At 47.9% G+C, this 16678-nt stretch overlaps 1 protein-coding gene across 4 annotated transcripts in view; it reads left to right on the forward strand.

The window, feature by feature from the left end:
- LOC142557226 (ATPase family AAA domain-containing protein 2-like) overlaps nucleotides 1–16678 on the forward strand; it is a 64476-nt gene that overhangs the window by 27884 nt on the left and 19914 nt on the right. For all 4 annotated transcript variants that reach the window (XM_075668926.1, XM_075668929.1, XM_075668927.1 and 1 more), the window contains 7 exons: nucleotides 926–1138; nucleotides 2186–2390; nucleotides 4079–4199; nucleotides 8292–8484; nucleotides 8932–9117; nucleotides 12810–13033; nucleotides 15650–15906. In XM_075668926.1, the coding sequence (XP_075525041.1) occupies nucleotides 926–1138; nucleotides 2186–2390; nucleotides 4079–4199; nucleotides 8292–8484; nucleotides 8932–9117; nucleotides 12810–13033; nucleotides 15650–15906 (1399 nt within the window). The remainder of the gene's footprint in view (nucleotides 1–925; nucleotides 1139–2185; nucleotides 2391–4078; nucleotides 4200–8291; nucleotides 8485–8931; nucleotides 9118–12809; nucleotides 13034–15649; nucleotides 15907–16678) is intronic.

Below are 16678 nucleotides of genomic sequence, written 5' to 3' on the forward strand. Positions count from 1 at the left end.
AACAAGCCAAAGGGTGTTTATTGTGCCTTCTATACGCTGTCAGCCAGCTGAATCGTAATTAATGGAACATGCCGATGGGCGATGACGAATCGAAGTCTGACTCACCGCGACAGGATATCAACTGAATATATTCGCCACATGCCTGACAGCAATGCTAAAGTCGTTCATGGGTGCAATCTCGCGAATGAGAAGGTGTCCACAAAGTGCCCCGTCGAGCGCGCACGCAGTCTGTTCATACAGGCAGAGTTCGCGAAGCCAAAGAGGAGTAGATTACCTCCCTGTGCACTCTGGTACCCCTGCCATATGGTGGCATTAGGGAATCAGGTGCCATCGCTCGTAGAATTGCGTAACCGCATGTGCTACATGGGGAAGCTGGATTCTGGGAGACATGAAGGCCATGCAGGAAAAACATCAAGGGAGGTGAGTGAGCTGAGCGCTACACAGGATTGATTGCCAGGAGATAAAGTCAATGTTAAATTTTCAAAGTTCTTTTTTTGTGCACTGAGACCACAGCACTGGTGCCTAAGCTTGAGGTCAGATTTCAGTGTTTTTTTTTTGTATTTGGGCTGTTGGGGTGTAGTAAAAGCTATCGAAACTTGCTGAATTCAGCCTTTGGCTCCTTCAGAGAACTGTTTAGCCCATCTTTACTGATAAAAACATGATGTGCTCGATGAGGTGGCATTGAAATTTGTGATCTCGCAGGGAGCTGGTGCGAGAACTTCAAGGTGGCAGTTGCCTCCCATCTTTCGTTTTTATGCCTTTTTTCTTTCTTGTGGAGCCCTTTCTTACAATAAGAGCAATTTTATTGGTATTGCAGGAGGGACTTCTAACTGATACGTCTCGACTAATTTTTCTTTCGTGTCCTTTCATAAAGCCCCCTCATCCGTATTTTCCTACCTTTCCTGAACGTTGCCGCGCTTTGCAGGCACGCCTCAGCATACTCCAGATCCACACACGCGACTGGCATCCGGCCCCGAGCCAAGCGTTGCTCTCGGAGCTGGCTGCTCGTTGCACGGGGTACTGCGGGGCCGACCTCAAGGCGCTGTGCTCGGAGGCTGCCCTGGTGGCTCTGAGGCGCAGCTTTCCCCAGATCTATGCTACCAAGGAAAAGCTGCAGCTCAACATAGATACAGTACAGGTGGGCGCTTCAAACGATACTGGCAGCCATGCACGACGTGACAATGCCACTGATGGTTGACGAACATTGTCGCTTACAGTAAACCCTCGTTACAACAAAATAGCTTTAGTTGACGCTTTCCTCCTCTCGCGTCACTGCGACTTTCCTTTATGTCCTCTGCGTTTAGCGAGATACTGCTTATGACAGACAGTGTCAATCAACTACTTCCAGGGCTAGTTTGCCGTGCGGCTAATTACGAAGGTGTCCTGTCCCAATGACTTCGCTGTGGGTGTTTTCTTGCATGTGTATCCTCTCCTCTAAATGCTAGCCACTACTACTAATTTTGATAATTTCACTGATACATAGCAAATGACAGATAGTTGGTTATGGAGTGAAACCTTAATGTACGGATGTGAAGTAAATATAAAATGTTTCTCACCAATAAAAACTGTGTGTAATGAATATTTGATATAATGAAGGTAGGACAGCGTGAGGGTCGAAGAGCAACTGTTTTCGGGTCAGTCTCTCTCGCTGCCTCATTTTCGCACTCATGCACTGCTGACCGAAGCAGTGCACGAGCATGACGGGAATACATGCCGACATTTATTTTACATGGCAGGGCAAGTTAGACAAGAACACGACTTGCAGGACATTTCAGTGTGGTCACGGTCAGGTGACGGTGGGCTTGACATCTGCACAACCTTTGCCGATCGCCAGGGTGAATGCCGCCTTAGTCCGGGGTCTGTTTCGTTGCAGTAGCATGCACAGTGGACAACTAAATAAAAATAAAGATACTGAAAGTTTTGTGTGCGAAAACCACAATCTCAATACGAGGTACTCTGTTGTGGGAGACTCTGGATCAATTTTTGACCACTTGGGGTCGGTTCCTTAAATGTGCAGCTAAATCCGAGTAGACTAGCCTTTTTGCATGTCGCCCCCATCGAAATGCAGCCGCCACGGCCAGGACCAAACCTGCGACCTTGAGATCGGCAGCGTAACGTCGTAGCCGCTGGGCTACGACGACGGCTAGCTCGTAGTGGACACATCCCTGTGCCTGCGTCTGTGCAGATCCTGCCGGAGGACTACGACCGAGCCATGCGCAAGATCGTGCCGGCCTCCCAACGCTGCGGCGCCTCGCCGGCGCGCCCGCTGAGCACGACCGTGCGGCCCCTGCTGTGCCAGCTGGTGGAGAAGGCCCTGGTGTACCTGCAGAACGCCTTTGCCGCCGGCCTGCACAAGTCGTCCATTGCGCAGCGACTCACTGGCCAGGACGGTTAGTTGCACGGGCCCCCAACCCGGTGGAGTGCCGGTCAGTGCACCCAGGGCGGATGGTCTCTCTTGAAGCGAATTCTCTGCGCGTCGAAAAATTTCACGGCCAGAAATGACAAATTGAAAGTCCCCTTGATTTATCTGCTTGCTATGTTTTCGTGCCAACGGAGAGTAAAGGGAATTTGTTTGTATTTGGACAAAGATGGCAGCCCTGCGACAGTGGACGGAATGGTGATGCTCAATCCACGAGGTGGATTGCGCATCACTACAGGGTACCTATTACTGTCAGCATACACAATATCCCATGCTCAGTGCCGTGAATTAATGCCCCTCCATTCATGTGCTGTTGCCCCTTTTTGCTAAGTGACACCGACCTTGTCCATCAGTGTCCTAAATGTCTTCAATGTCCGAATGATAGTTTGAAGCACACGTGGCTTTGTTTTTCTGGCTGCTATTGTCCAAATGCTATTGACAAGCATTTGTCCCATAGGTGACCTGTAGCAGCTTGCACAGAGCTGGCAGGGGGCAGGGACAGTAATGGTGACAAAGCAGTAGTCGTAATTAATGTTAATATTCATAAGGGCTGAAATGCAAATGAAATGGTCAATATGATCAAATTTTTAAAATTCCTAATGCATTTCCTTTTTATCATTCTCACTTTTTTTTAATCTCATGGTGGAATATTATAAAGGAATATGCCGAGGAAGTTAAGGGAATCGCACTTCAATGCAACGACCTTGAAACAGAGGAAAATCTATTTTGGGAGTTGCCATAGCACTGCGTACTGCACGACTTTTCGTTGATGCAATGCTGCCACCTTGATATCACCTTTAAACACGACAGGTAGGGGCTTAAGACAGCCACAGTGTGGGATTTTTCCATGTGAAAATCAAATTATAAAAGGCAAATCGCAAAAGGGAAAACTAGCGTTGTGATTCGTTACTGCACACCGAGCATTCCCATTGGCTGATGCAGGTTTGAATCGCTGGTGTGCTTGTTCTTTGGCAGCAGTGAGTTGCACATTTTGTGTGTTACGAAACTGACATTTCAAGATCTGCCTGGTTGTCCTGCACTTCCTTCATTGTTCCTTCTTAGCTGCTGCCCGGTAGTGATCAGGACATGATTTGTGAAAGATAAGAGATCTGCCTGCTTTTCTTGTGGTGGCAAAGCTATTTGATATCGTGGATGCGATCTGATGGGTACAAAGGTAGGAAAGTTTCAATGGGTGCAAAAGACTGAAAGCAGAGGTAATAAGGCTGCCCATGGAAGTGAATGCCACAGATTTTGATGCGTGATGGATGCGCTAGTGTCATCATGACGACATGCTCACATGTGACTGCTGGCTGCTAATAAGGTTTCAAGGCATTTGAAAACGACTGACAAGCCGCATGATACTGCTAAAGAAAGCCATGGATCGCTTGGAAATGTAAAGAAAACATGACCTCACTGGCAAAGGACTGCTGTCCCGGCAGCTTTTAGAGTCTCTAAGGCTTTTTTGTAATCATTGTGACAAATGAAATTTTGGGTAACACTTTCTCAGCTTTTAATTTTTGGCAGTTTCGGTCGCTGATCCCTTCGCCATTTCACAATCGATGAAGCTAGAATCGCTCTGTATCTGTGTGGTCTTTGCGTAGCTTGAGTTCAGCTTGTACATCAAGTATGCTTTCTTCTTTTTTTTTCTTTTTTTTTTAGGCAATCAGAGTGACGACAGCAGTGTGGTCTCCGATGATGAAGCCATGAACGGAGTCTGCAACTCTGCAGTTGATCTCACTGAGCAGGTCGCGGCCACCAAAAGCATCATTCCAAGCATCAGGTGAGAGTAACTTCTTTATTGTAGCATTTCTTGCGTTATGCATTTGATGGAATCTTTATTTCTGTGTTCTTTTCTTGACCAGCACAAGTGTATGTGCATATACCACATTTGCACGAATATAACACAAATCGTTTTTTTTTTTCTTTTTAAAATTTTGGGCCACTCGTCTCGCGTTGTATTCAAGTTGGTAGTGTTAAGCTTACGCATTTATTTTTTAATTTTAACCTGCTCACCATGCTCTCTCTGCCTGCTGCTGTGCATTTTGCGCGGTCTTTCTTTTCCTGATTTAGAGTTGCTTGGTGCTGCGTTAAGTGGTTATGGCTAATTATTGCAACCTTGAGCAAGACTATGGTAGTATCTTGGTGATGTTATCATGCCTGATACGAATTTCCCGTAAGTCCATTACAATGTGGTAAATTTCTAAGGTTCCGAACCGTTTTTCGAAACGCAGCAGATATGACAATTGAGTGCCCACGTGATAGCCGGCAGGGGTAGACACTGGCTGTTGTCCACTTCTGTTGTTAGGACGACCTACGTCACTCTGCCTTGACTCCACCAGCATGATTCCCCTCGCCCCCCCCCCCCCCCCCCGCCCCCAGAGGATGAAGCAATGGGGTAAAAACCCTTTTGCTTAGTGTATTATCACGCAACTTGTTGACCATGTTCAAACACCATGCAATGTTATCAAGAGCGGGCAATCACGTGCAACTCAATCTTGTCGCATCGACAAGATCGTCGGCATTCGCTTCAATGAGTTCAGCTTCAAAACTTTTCTACCTTCGCACCTGTTGGATTGTACGACCTTATCACATCCTTCTCACCATCGGCCAGCAGCTAGGGTGCAGCAGCGAAAGAAACTCGAGGTAACCGGGCATACCTTGAAATGTTGGTCTTGGAACATGTGAAGTTCGCTGGTGCCACAATGTGCGCGAAACAAGTGCACCCAGTGATTAAAATTTGCATTGGACAATAGGAATGCTGCCTACGTGCCACGTGACTGCCATAACGAATTGCAGCACTGGTTTTCCCTTTTCACGCTCGCATTTGTTATTTATATATCTGCATGGATAAATACAGCTGTCTGAATGTGATCTCGTTTTTACGGTGATACCAAGATGGCAGCACTGCTTCAACGGAAAGCCACATTTGCGCAATCAGTGGTGCTATAGCACATCCTAAAGCCCAATTTTCTTTCCAGTTGCTAAGACAGCACACTGAAAAAGAGCAGTTTTCTCTAATTCTGCTACGTATTACTTTCAAATATAGTAGAACTTGGTTGATACATTCCCGTCATGTATGTTTTCCCAGTGCCAGTGTTCACAATCAAGAACACAAAAATGGCCCAATAGAGTTCGTTCATATTTAACCGGTTCATATGTTCCCGGAAAACACGATTTTTAGCACCAGTGTTCAGTACGTAGTGAAACTGGGATCATATGATACATTTTCCGGCCACTAGATCCCATGTAAAGAAGAAAATGCGCTAGGCATGCGCGATCGAGAACAGGACGTAGTCTACGCTCGTTACAATGGACCTGCGTACAACAGACTTTTGGATATAACGGACCATATTTCAGCCTAGTTTGTTCTAACAATTTTATTAATGCAACGAAGTTCGCTTTTAACAAACCGTGCTACATCGGACTATCAGCTACAGCAGACGAAGTTAGCAGCAATTTTTTTCAAAATTGGGTCTATGAAACATACTTTTGCTGTGTCGACATGGGCAGGCAACTGACTTGCGAGGGTCAGCCAACAATTGCGGTTCCATATCGCGCGTGCAAGGAAGGAAGGCGGGGCAGAAATGCACTGTCTTCTATTTCACACGAGGCGAGTTCTATTTCACAGAGGGGGGGGTTCTATTCCGGTGGCTGCTGCTTACAGCGTGGCCGCCGTATCTTCAACGTGATCAGCGATGTGGACAAAGTGCTCACCCACGCGGGCGCTGTATCTTGAAAGCAATCTGCGATGTAGACAAAGTACGCACCCGCACGGGGCCGCCATATCTTGAAAGCGATCTCAACGACCCGTGCGACGCTTCGCATTACGTAAATGTTAAAACAGTTGAGTCTGTGAAATTTGTTTTAGCTACTTCGAATCGTTCGTTTTTTCTCGCATGTTTTTTTTTAAGAGACATAAACGAGGTTCTAGGGTGTTTCACGATGCGATAAAGGAATGTCTTAGGATTGCAGGAATAAAAAGTAAAATATATAGGAAATATTGAGCAAGTTGACCATTTTATAGCTGTGTCATTTCTTAATTACCTTTGTTTTGTTTTTCGAGGATGTGAATTTCAGGTGGTATGAATTCCTGCACCGAAGTTGGGCTTACAATCGCCTGTGCGGTGCAATCAGATACAAAACCAAAACCACCTTCGCAACCTGTGTACACTTTACCGCATAACACCGAGGTGTTGCCCCAAAGCCGACTAAAGTAACCATGTTGTGAAGCTGACCTTAGGGAACCATCTGCCATTGGGCAACAATTTTTCAATGTGTAAGCATTTCTGTGCCTACTGAATGAGAGAACCTGTCCTTCTGTCCCATAAGACAAGATCGCTTTCAAGATAGGGCCTGCAGCACCCAGTGAATTGACCTTCATGCTGCCTCTCGCTTCAATGCGAACCAAGCAGCTAGAACACAGCGCACACGAACCTATTAGCACTCGGTGCACTTTCAAGATAGCGCATGCGCGGCCATGCTGTACCTAACTGCCACCGGAGTACGGTCAGTCACGGTTGATAACAGTTCCACATCGAGAGGAGGCAGCGTCATCGACCACGTCTGTGCACGAGGTCTACCAAACATGACGCTGTTTAATTACTTTACATACTATGGCATACATCGGCCGGTGCTCATCTTCCACAAAGCAACGGCATCATCCAAACGCACCATCGTATAACATGAGTGAACATTGCTATTACTCCTCTTCTTTGTTGTCTAATGATGGTCTCAGTTCACATTTGGGTTTCGGTGTTGTGGCCACGCTTCTCCGTTTCCAGATTCTTTCGTGGTGTTTCTCGCAGTTATGCCGAAGACAGCGGCATACGATGATGAAACCACAGGTGATTTGTAGCAAATGCTTACGCATCATCTAGATAATTCCCGCAGGGGATTGTGCGTGTAACATTTTGCTAAGCAGACAGGTGCGTGTTAGATTTCTACTTTCGTTTAGGAGCTTTAATGTCATTTATACATTAGACACATAGAAAGTGAGCTCAAGTTTGATTTGGAGCCTTGTCGACATTGGGCCAATACTGCCAAATAAATCAGCGGTGTGTTTTGGAATTTTTTCTGCATCTTGTTTAGTTCGACCTGCTGGATAATTCGATCAGTTTTGTCAGTCCAGTCACCATCAAATTAATGGAAGCCAACTGCATATATGCTCTTCTTTTTCTGAGAAATTGAAAGTTCCCCTTCACATTATATCTATGGTTGCATTATTACGCGCAGTTCTGGTAAGTGCATACACACACAGGAAACAAGCAAACATGGTCTTTCGTGTGTTTGTGTATGTGCCTGGAGCGCGAATGTAGAAATAAAATGAAAACCCTCTGTAATCTGGACACTGTTATCCACCCATAATACAGATTGGGGACTATTCCTTCGAAGCAAGCCTGTCTCTTTTCTTGAAAGGCATAATTAAGCAACACCAATGCAGTGGTCACTAATCTCGTTTATTTATTTGCCATTATAGTTCTGTGTGACACTTTGCAACTTTGGCCTGAATAACTTTTGCAAAATGAAGTGAAATGGCAGAGTAAGGAAATCCAACAGGCTCGATATCTTTCTTCTAGTCACGATCATATAAAGGAAACAACGAAACCTAAAAAGGCATGGTCACAATGAACTGTTAACATTTCATTGAAATGTCAGAATAATGATGTAACGACTTGATGCAGGTGGGACCAAAATCCATGCCTCCCGCATTAGGCGGGCAGCGCTTTACAAGTTAAAACTGTTGCGGCAGGTCATTGTCCCGTCAACCTTCCTAGATATTTGTGCGTGTGCGGAAGAATAGGCCCGGGAGTGCCAGCAAGTGCCAGTTACAGCCAAGTGTTGTCTAAGCGTTCAATATTTTGTCTGTGTGCAGATCTCGTTTCGCAGCCAGCCGCAGTGCCAGCCACCGGCCCCGCCTTCTCATTTGCGGCCGCCCTGGCCTCGGCCAGACGACACACGTGGCGCCTGCCGTGCTCCACCTGCTGGAGCACCTGCCCCTGCACCGGCTGGATCTGCCCTCGCTCCATTCTGTCACAGCTCGCGCACCTGAGGAGGCCTGCGCCCAGGTATGGCTTGACCCTTGCCGTTACTTTTTAAGCCGATTTTTCGCTGCGTCGGTGATGGGCAGGGATGTGCAAGTGTTAGAAATTTCGACAATGAGTAACTGTCTTTGTGATTTGACATTGTATATGTTTGTAGAATTTGATACTTGGGAAACTTTTAATGCAGTAGAAACCTTTTCATATACTTCAAGGGGAGGGACCATGATGAAAACGCATTATCTGGGAAGGCTTAAAATCCGGCAACATCGTCAGCCATGTTTAGCTCAAGTCTTAAAAGTCTGCAGCCAGCACCTGCAAAGTGGGGGTAGAGGCAAAGAATGCTTTCCTTCAAAAGACGGACAAGTGTGCAGATCCAGTGACATCTCTCCTGTTCGAATCGCTTGTCCCATCGCCTCTGCTGTTTGCCACTTTCTGAACATCAGCTGACGGACTCTGCCGTTGTCGGTACAGGTGCTCCAGGAAGCGCAGCGGGTGCTGCCCGGAGTGCTGTACCTCCCGCACGTGTGCCAGTGGTGGGAAACGTTGGGCGATGCAGTCCGGGCCACGTTCCTGACCCTCCTCAGCGACCTGGAGCCCCTGACCCCGGTGCTCTGGCTGGCCACGGCCGATGTGCCTTTCAACCAGTTGCCTCCACAGGTGAGCGGGGGCCTTTGTTTGATCATCGAGAGCGGCGATTCTCGAAACTTGTGCGCGAGAAGCTTCCTTTACTGTAAATAAAAACTGTCTTGGATTTAGCATAAATTGTGCTCCTTAAACTTCGGCAGAAGAAATTTGGAGAAAGGTGTTTAAGGGGGGACGCGGGGATCAGATCGCGAAAATCGCAAAAAATATCGATTTTTGGCAACGACGCGTTTCGGTATCTGCAATGCCTAATCTACATTGTATCAAAATGGTTTGGCTGAAAACGCACTAAAAGTGCCCGAAAAAAAATAATTTATCAGTGTATAGGGCGAGAAAGCAGCTTCAAATCGCGTAAAATCACCGCAGTTCGCGGAGCCCTAACTCGTCTTTCCCGCCACCGAGCGCCGCCATCTTGGTATCGTTCGAAAGCTCGAAGTTTCGCCGTTCCGTTTCTGAATTCTTCGGTCGTCGCCATCTTGTAACAAACACACAAACACAAAAGAAGCGCGGGTCTGCTAGAGGCTGTCACACGGGCCCTGCGATGAAAGCGGGCCTCCGATTGGTTCCCGCGCTGAAAGGCGTCTCGCCATTGGTTGCTGCTGCGGCAGCGGGCAAGCTGGCAACCACGGCCGGCCGCAGTTGTCTGCTTTGCAAACCACGCCGGCGTTGGTCTTCATTTGACACTCGCAGAATTCGGATTTCTGAAAGCTCTCAGATCAGTGATGGATCGTCGCTCGTTCGAAAAGAAATTTTTGACGAAGCACGCCTTCGGAAAACGGAAGCGCAAGCCTCCTACGGCGAGAAAAAGACGGCGGCCAGCGGGAGAAGCGGAGCACCCTACTGAACACGCGGATAACGTGCCGTGCTATCTTGCACCGCGCGATTCCAGCAGCGAAGCCGACAATCGCCCTGTGCCATCTACCCCGATAACCAAGCCACCGGAAGACGTGCCAATGGAGGCTCTCGCACCTGTGCGTACGGCCGCGTGCGTCAGCAACAGAGATCGCGTCGTTGGAGGTGACGCGGGTCGAAGATCACCATCGCCAGCCGAGACGGTGTACCCTGTTTCCGACGCATCGTGGGACAGGGACGCGCAACCTGCGAGTGAGCCCCAACCGTCGACGAGCTACAGTATGGTGACTCAAGGTTCACCAGACGAATCTTCGCCCGAACGTTGCACGATTCAGGCGCGCCTCGAGCCGCATTTCGTCTCAGCAGTGACAGCAGAAGCGCAGGCGTGCAGCGTTCGCCACTCCCTTCGCGCAGTGTCCGCAACTGAGCGGAAGTTCAGTTTGATGGACCAGCAACGCCAAGAACAAATTTCGGCCCCTTGTGACAGTGAGTACATTATTGTGCAGTTTTCCGCGATTAACTCTTTGATCGCCAAAACTCTGTGCACAAGATGCCAACAGCGTTCTGTGAGTGTGCACTGCGATACTAGGCTCGGTCTGGCAGTGAAAATGGTGCTGTCATGCACTACTTGTGGCCCTATTGAGTCCCAGTGGTCCTCTCAAAGGAAGGAAAGTGCAAGGGTGTTTGATGTAAACATTCGCTCAATGCAAGCTGTTCAAGCAATAGGCAAAGGGCAGACAGCCCTGAACGATTTCTGGGCCACAATGAATGTGTCCCATCGTGGTTTGCACCACAAAACATTCCAGGGCCACTTGAAGGGACTGTTCAAGCCTGCTGCAGGGGAGGCTGCCAACAACATCTTTATAGATGCTGTAGCTGCTGTGAAGAAGGTGTACAGCGAGATGGAGGTTGGCTTCACTAAAAATGTGACCGTTATTTATGATGGCACTTGGCTCACGCGTGGTCACGGCTCCCACATTGGTGTTGGATGCATAACAGAATTTCATACAGGGCTTGTGCTGGACAGTGTTGTCCTGTCAAACTTCTGCCTTGGGTGTAGCCTGGGCCCAGCAGAGAGTGACCCCACATACCTTCAGTGGAGGCAGCAGCACCAGTGTCAAAAAAACACTGAAGTTGGCTCTGGGCGAATGGAAGTGGAGGCCGCATTGCAGCTTTTTGGCCGTTCATTGGCCAAGAACGACCTGCGATATACTGCAGTCATCTCTGATGGAGACAGCCGTGTTTTCCAGGCATTGCGAGACGAGCAGCCATATGGGTTTATAGCAGTCACAAAAGAAGACTGCATAAACCATGTGAAAAAAAGAATGGGCACTGGCCTTCGCTCCATTGTGAGCAAGGCCAAGAAAGGGGAACCACTTGGTGGCAAAGGTGGGCTCACACAACAGTTGATAAAAAAGCTCACCAACTACTATGGCCTGGCTATCAGCAAGAACACTAATGATGTTGCTGCAATGCAGAAAGCTGTCATGGCCACGTATTATCACGTGTCATCTACTGACAGTGACCCCCACCATGAGCTGTGCCCCCCTGGCCCTCTCAGCTGGTGTGAGCAGAGAGCAGCAGAAGCGAAAAAAGAACCACAGCCTGCTCACAAATACAAGCTTATGAGCAGAGTTTCCCAAGCCATGCTGCCTTTGTATCAACGTCTTTCAGACGTCCACTTGCTGGAGCGCTGCAAGGGTGGAAGGACCCAGAATGCAGCTGAAAGCTTGCACTCAGTTATTTGGTCAACATTGTCAAAGGATGAGCATGCCTCACGTTTTGCGGTAGAGACAGCAGTAAACGAGGCAATTTTGAAATATAATTCAGGGAGCCAAAGAGCTTACTCAGAAATGTGTGCTACCTTGGGTGTACATCCTGGTGCCCTTGCCGTCCAGAGGGCTCAAGAAAAGGATAAGGAACGCTTGAAGAAGGCATCCAAAGCCCACCAAACAAAAAAGCAAAGGTGCAAGAAGATGCCTGGCAGCAATGAAGCAAAATATTACAGCCCTGGTGCTTTTTAATAAATTTGCAGTGCTTTTAAAACTTTGCAGCCAGTTATCTCTGTTGCGTATTTTTTGTCAATGACCTCGCTCGTGGAAAGCGTAGCACAACAATGGCTGGGCCGATTTTGGTCCAGTTTGTTTTGCTGTGATCCATAAGCTGTGCTGTACTTAAAGACAGTCTTGAAATGTTTCTTTATCTTTCCATTATTTAATTATTTCACAATTACTACATGGCTCCATGCAGTGAAGCACAGTCAGGTGCGTGTTATGTTGAACAAAAAATTATTAGTGCACCAAAAAAAAAATCGAACACTGTCTTGATGTAGATTAGACATTTGGGCAAACATGCAAAGTATTCCTAGCTCCCTATCATGTTTCGTTACTGTGCCAGGCTTTCCACAAGCAAGGAACTTATAAATTCTTATAAAACAAAAACTAATGAAGATATCTTTATGAAATTTTAGATTTGTCTCTTTCTAGCAGTATGCAGTGTGTGTGCCAAATTTCAGCCCTTTCTGTCAAGAAACAAGAAAGTTAGTTCCGATCCCCTCCTCCCCCCTTAACACGTTACAATTTATAGGATTTACATGAAAATAAGCTGCATATTTTCGATTGACCTCTAAGAAATTACTTTCTGAAATTTTCATCTTCCTAACTTGAAAAGCAGAAGTATATTATATTTTATTCATAGACCCTCTTCTTTCCGTAACAGCCTGCCTGTGACATTGCTGGTTATTTATAAGCTCGCGCTCCTGTGTTAGGCTATCAAATCTAATGCGATCACGTCATTCAGAGAGTTGCGTCGTGGGTTGCTGCTAAGGGCTGGCATCACTTCCTTGTCTCTTACAGGTGCAACAGCTGTTTGGACCGTCGGAAGTGCTCGAGATGGTGCCCCCGACGGAGGCGGAACGGCGCAGCTTTTTTGCACCGGTATTCACCAAAGCGGCCACACCACCGCGGCCCAAGCGACCCCCTCCAGAGCAAATGCCAGCCTTGCCGGCAGCCCCTCCGCCCGAGCCTCGGAAGCTGACCCCCTCCGAACTGGAGCGCCTCCGACAGCAGGAGGAAGCAACGTAAGAGCAAAGTCATCCCAGTCACAGATGTGCCGAATCCCTTTCAGGCTTCAAATGTGATCAACTGCCAACAAGTGAATCGGAGTTAATTTTACAGTCAACGACCGATTTTTCGGACCCTCTAGGGAACGTAAAAACGTCCGAAAATTCAGGCAGTCCGAAAAAATGAATGCATGCAAAAAAACGCACTTTTTCTTTTTTTTATCGGATCTTGAGGTAAAGGGCGAAGTACCAGGCTTCCGAAACCCTGCCAAAGCATCAGTGAAGTGGCTATAAAAAGAGGTGTTCAAAAACTGTGTATGCAGCCGACTGCCGGTTTATTATGTACATTGCATCGTCGGGCAGCCGGTGTTATTGCTGCAGTGGCTTAAAGAACTTGTTGATTGTTGTTTGGACGGCGTTCTGGTTGCATGCGATCATATTCGCCTCGATCTGAGCAAGGGTCATGTCAGCACTGTACGACGATGAAAGAGTCAACAGTGCACGCGTCAACTCGGCGCTTGTAGTCGGCGCAGGCATTGGCTCCTCATTTTCAACATCGGAGTCTTCTGAATCCCTCACAACCTGACGGACTATTTCCTCGTCAGTCAGTTCTGCGCAGAAGTCGAGCTCGTTGTCAGCGTCCACAAACTGTTCGAAAGTTATTTCCGTAGGTATGGAAACTCCAGCAGAGCGGAGGTCGTTGATCACGTCGTCTATGGGCGCCGAACTCCTTGCTCACGCCAGCCTGGGATCGGCCGCTCATGACTTGCTTAATAATGGCAGTTTTCTTCTCCATCGTTAACCGACGGTACTGCTTTCCGCGCTTCGGTGCCATCGGCGAGGACGACGAAGACTGAGTGGGGGCCATCCAAGGCAAGCGAAATCCTCAAGTTGCGAACAGTGGAGCTCGCTGACGAGCGTCGAAGCACCTAGGCCTAGCGTCGCAGAGCACGCTTGCACAGCACAACCACACACCACGCTAGCCAAAACGTGGCCGGCGTAAACAAACGAAATGGCGCCGCTCCGGAAACTCCGCCGGAGGCGGAAGTGCGGCGATAAACATAGCCAGCGTGGCTAGACCAAATTGGTGTGTGACGGCTAGATTCGGCTAGTTGTGGTTCAAAGCGGTGATATGCTACGGCTGCAAGTCGATTTCCTTCGCAAGGGCGCTGCACGAGGAACGAAAGGACCTTCCGTCGCGTCAAAAAGTCCGGAAAATTGGGCGGCGGGCGGTTCGAGCATCCGAAACTTCAGATGTCCTTATACATTGATTCTATGGGGCTCGTGGCAGTGCCGCGAAGACGTCCGAAATATCAGGCATGTCCGAAAATTTGGGCGTCCGAAAATTCGGTCGTTGACTGTATTCCAATGCGGCACAGGTTTCATTAAGCCTTTCCTGGGTTAAATAATTCCTGTAGTAATGTTATATCCATTATTTTGCTATGTCCCGTTTCATTATTATTAGGTTACATTGCACTTTTATGGTAATGTATTGCGCGTTAAGCATACAGTAGATTTCGGTTAGTACGATCTCGGTCGAAGGTCCCGGCTGGTGTCCATGCATTTCTATGGGCCCAAATTTTCATTATTTCGATCCTAAAAATTGGCCTTCCTTGGATAAGTTCAACTTGATACCTGTGATAACTCGAATTGTAACACTTACTAGCAGCGTCTGTCTCAGCAGAGCTTAGGGGACAGTGAACGTGTTCAGCACATGTCATCTCTTGTTAGCCTATTTTCGGCCTGTCCTAGGAAGACTTTCAAGCAATAACGGTAGCTCACGTCTGGTTATGGTATTTACCAGGTTATAACGAGTGCCTGTTTTTCCCCACGAGAAGTGAAGTGTTCGTGATGTTTGTATGCTTTGCCACATAACGCCACTGTAGTACAGTGAAGCTGACATCAGGAAACTGGCTGCCACAGTGCACCGAACACATATTAAACCCTTGCCCATTTTCTTGCTAAAAAAAGTCAGCTGCACGTTAAGTTACTATTTTGTTTAGGAGCTTTAATGTCATTCCTACCTTAGCTTTCTGCTTTGGACACGTAGAAAGGAGTCACGTGTTTGATTCGACGTCGTGTTAGAATCGGGCAAGTACTACTGCCTGATGAATCAGCGGTGTATTTTGATATTTTTTCTGCATCTTGTTTAATTTGACCCACCCGATAATTCAGTTTCAGCGGTCCCGTCAGGATCGAATGAACGAAAGTAGACCCATTGTACTAATTGTGTAGCGAGTCTTATGTTACACCTCCGTACCCAGTGTCCCTCACAGGCCCCTGTAAGGTACACCAAATAAATAAGTAAAACTAAATACTGAGGATATCTGCACCAGTGAGCGCCGTATGCAAGTTCCCACTCCAAGAGGCCTGGAAATGCAGGCCTGAAATTGTATGGACCTGAAAGCTTGCAGATGGCATAGTTATAGTTGCAGTTGCAGGCATACCATACCGCCATGTTTGCACAGCGCCAAGGACGGGGACTGAAGGAAGAACACAACACACGCGCTGTTCTTCCTTCAGTCCTCGTCTTATGCGCTGTGCAAACATGTCGGCGTTGAAACACCAACTCGCCCAAGCTTCCGTCTCATCGTGTAGGCACACGTTGAAGCCCTGGAACCTTGTCTTGCGCAGGCTTCGGGAGTTGCGCCTGTTCCTGCGGGACATCTTGACCAAGTTGATGCGCGACAGGCGGTACAGCATGTTTGCCAAGCCCGTGGATGCGCTGGAGGTGCCTGACTACCTGGAGGTAATCAAGCAGCCCATGGACATGGAGACCATGATGGTCAAGATAGACCTGCACCAGTACCAGACCGTGGCCCAGTTCCTGCAAGACATCGAGCTCATCTGCTCCAATGCGCTCGAATACAACCCCGACCGGAACCCCACGGGTGCGTTTCTCTTTGTCTCTCACCGCTGACCCAACCTGTCGGTAACGTGTTTCTCATGTTGGGCGGTGTACCTGCTGACAACTTTCTGTGGTGACGACGAGAAAGCTACAGAGCCTAAGCGCGTGCAAATAAATGTACTCTTGAAAAAAAAAAAAAAAGTCCCACGTTCTCAAGAGCATTAGTCAAATTGGCAAAATTTTCAATTTTCCGATTAATGTTTTCTCGTGATCCTTGGACCTTTATTTACTTCATAGTGAAGCGTTATAACAAAGTACGGTAGATAGAGAGAAAACGGCACTTTCGTAGAGTGCTGTCATCAAAAATTGCGAAAAAATCGGGGTTCGAAAGGCGCAGTCACACCGTCGTTCGCTCAGCTATCCGTTGATGCAGCTCCGCCATCTTGGCATCATCATAAAGAGGAGAGATCGGAGCTCAATGTGGCCATAGCAACGTATTTCTCCACTGAAAAATAAACCAGCAAACACAAACAAAAGAAAAAGAGGCAAAAGCGGCATTGTGATTAATCGAAGCCACCACCACTGCCATTTTGATTATCGTGCTGCCTTGAGCCGACGCTCTCGCACGCAAATCCGCTGGCAGCCGTAGCCACACCGTGGCAACGCTAGGCCTAGCTACTTCGACGTTCGCTACCAGGCTTCTTGCTGTTTGGTGCCGTGTTTATTGAAACAATTCGCTGCTGTTAGCAATGGCGCCGACTCCGCCTTTGTAATCCTCGCCGATGCCTGGGCGCGCGTTACACAATACCAGTTCC

This window comes from Dermacentor variabilis, chromosome 9 (assembly GCF_050947875.1).
Source record: "Dermacentor variabilis isolate Ectoservices chromosome 9, ASM5094787v1, whole genome shotgun sequence".
Classification (NCBI taxonomy): domain Eukaryota; kingdom Metazoa; phylum Arthropoda; class Arachnida; order Ixodida; family Ixodidae; genus Dermacentor; species Dermacentor variabilis.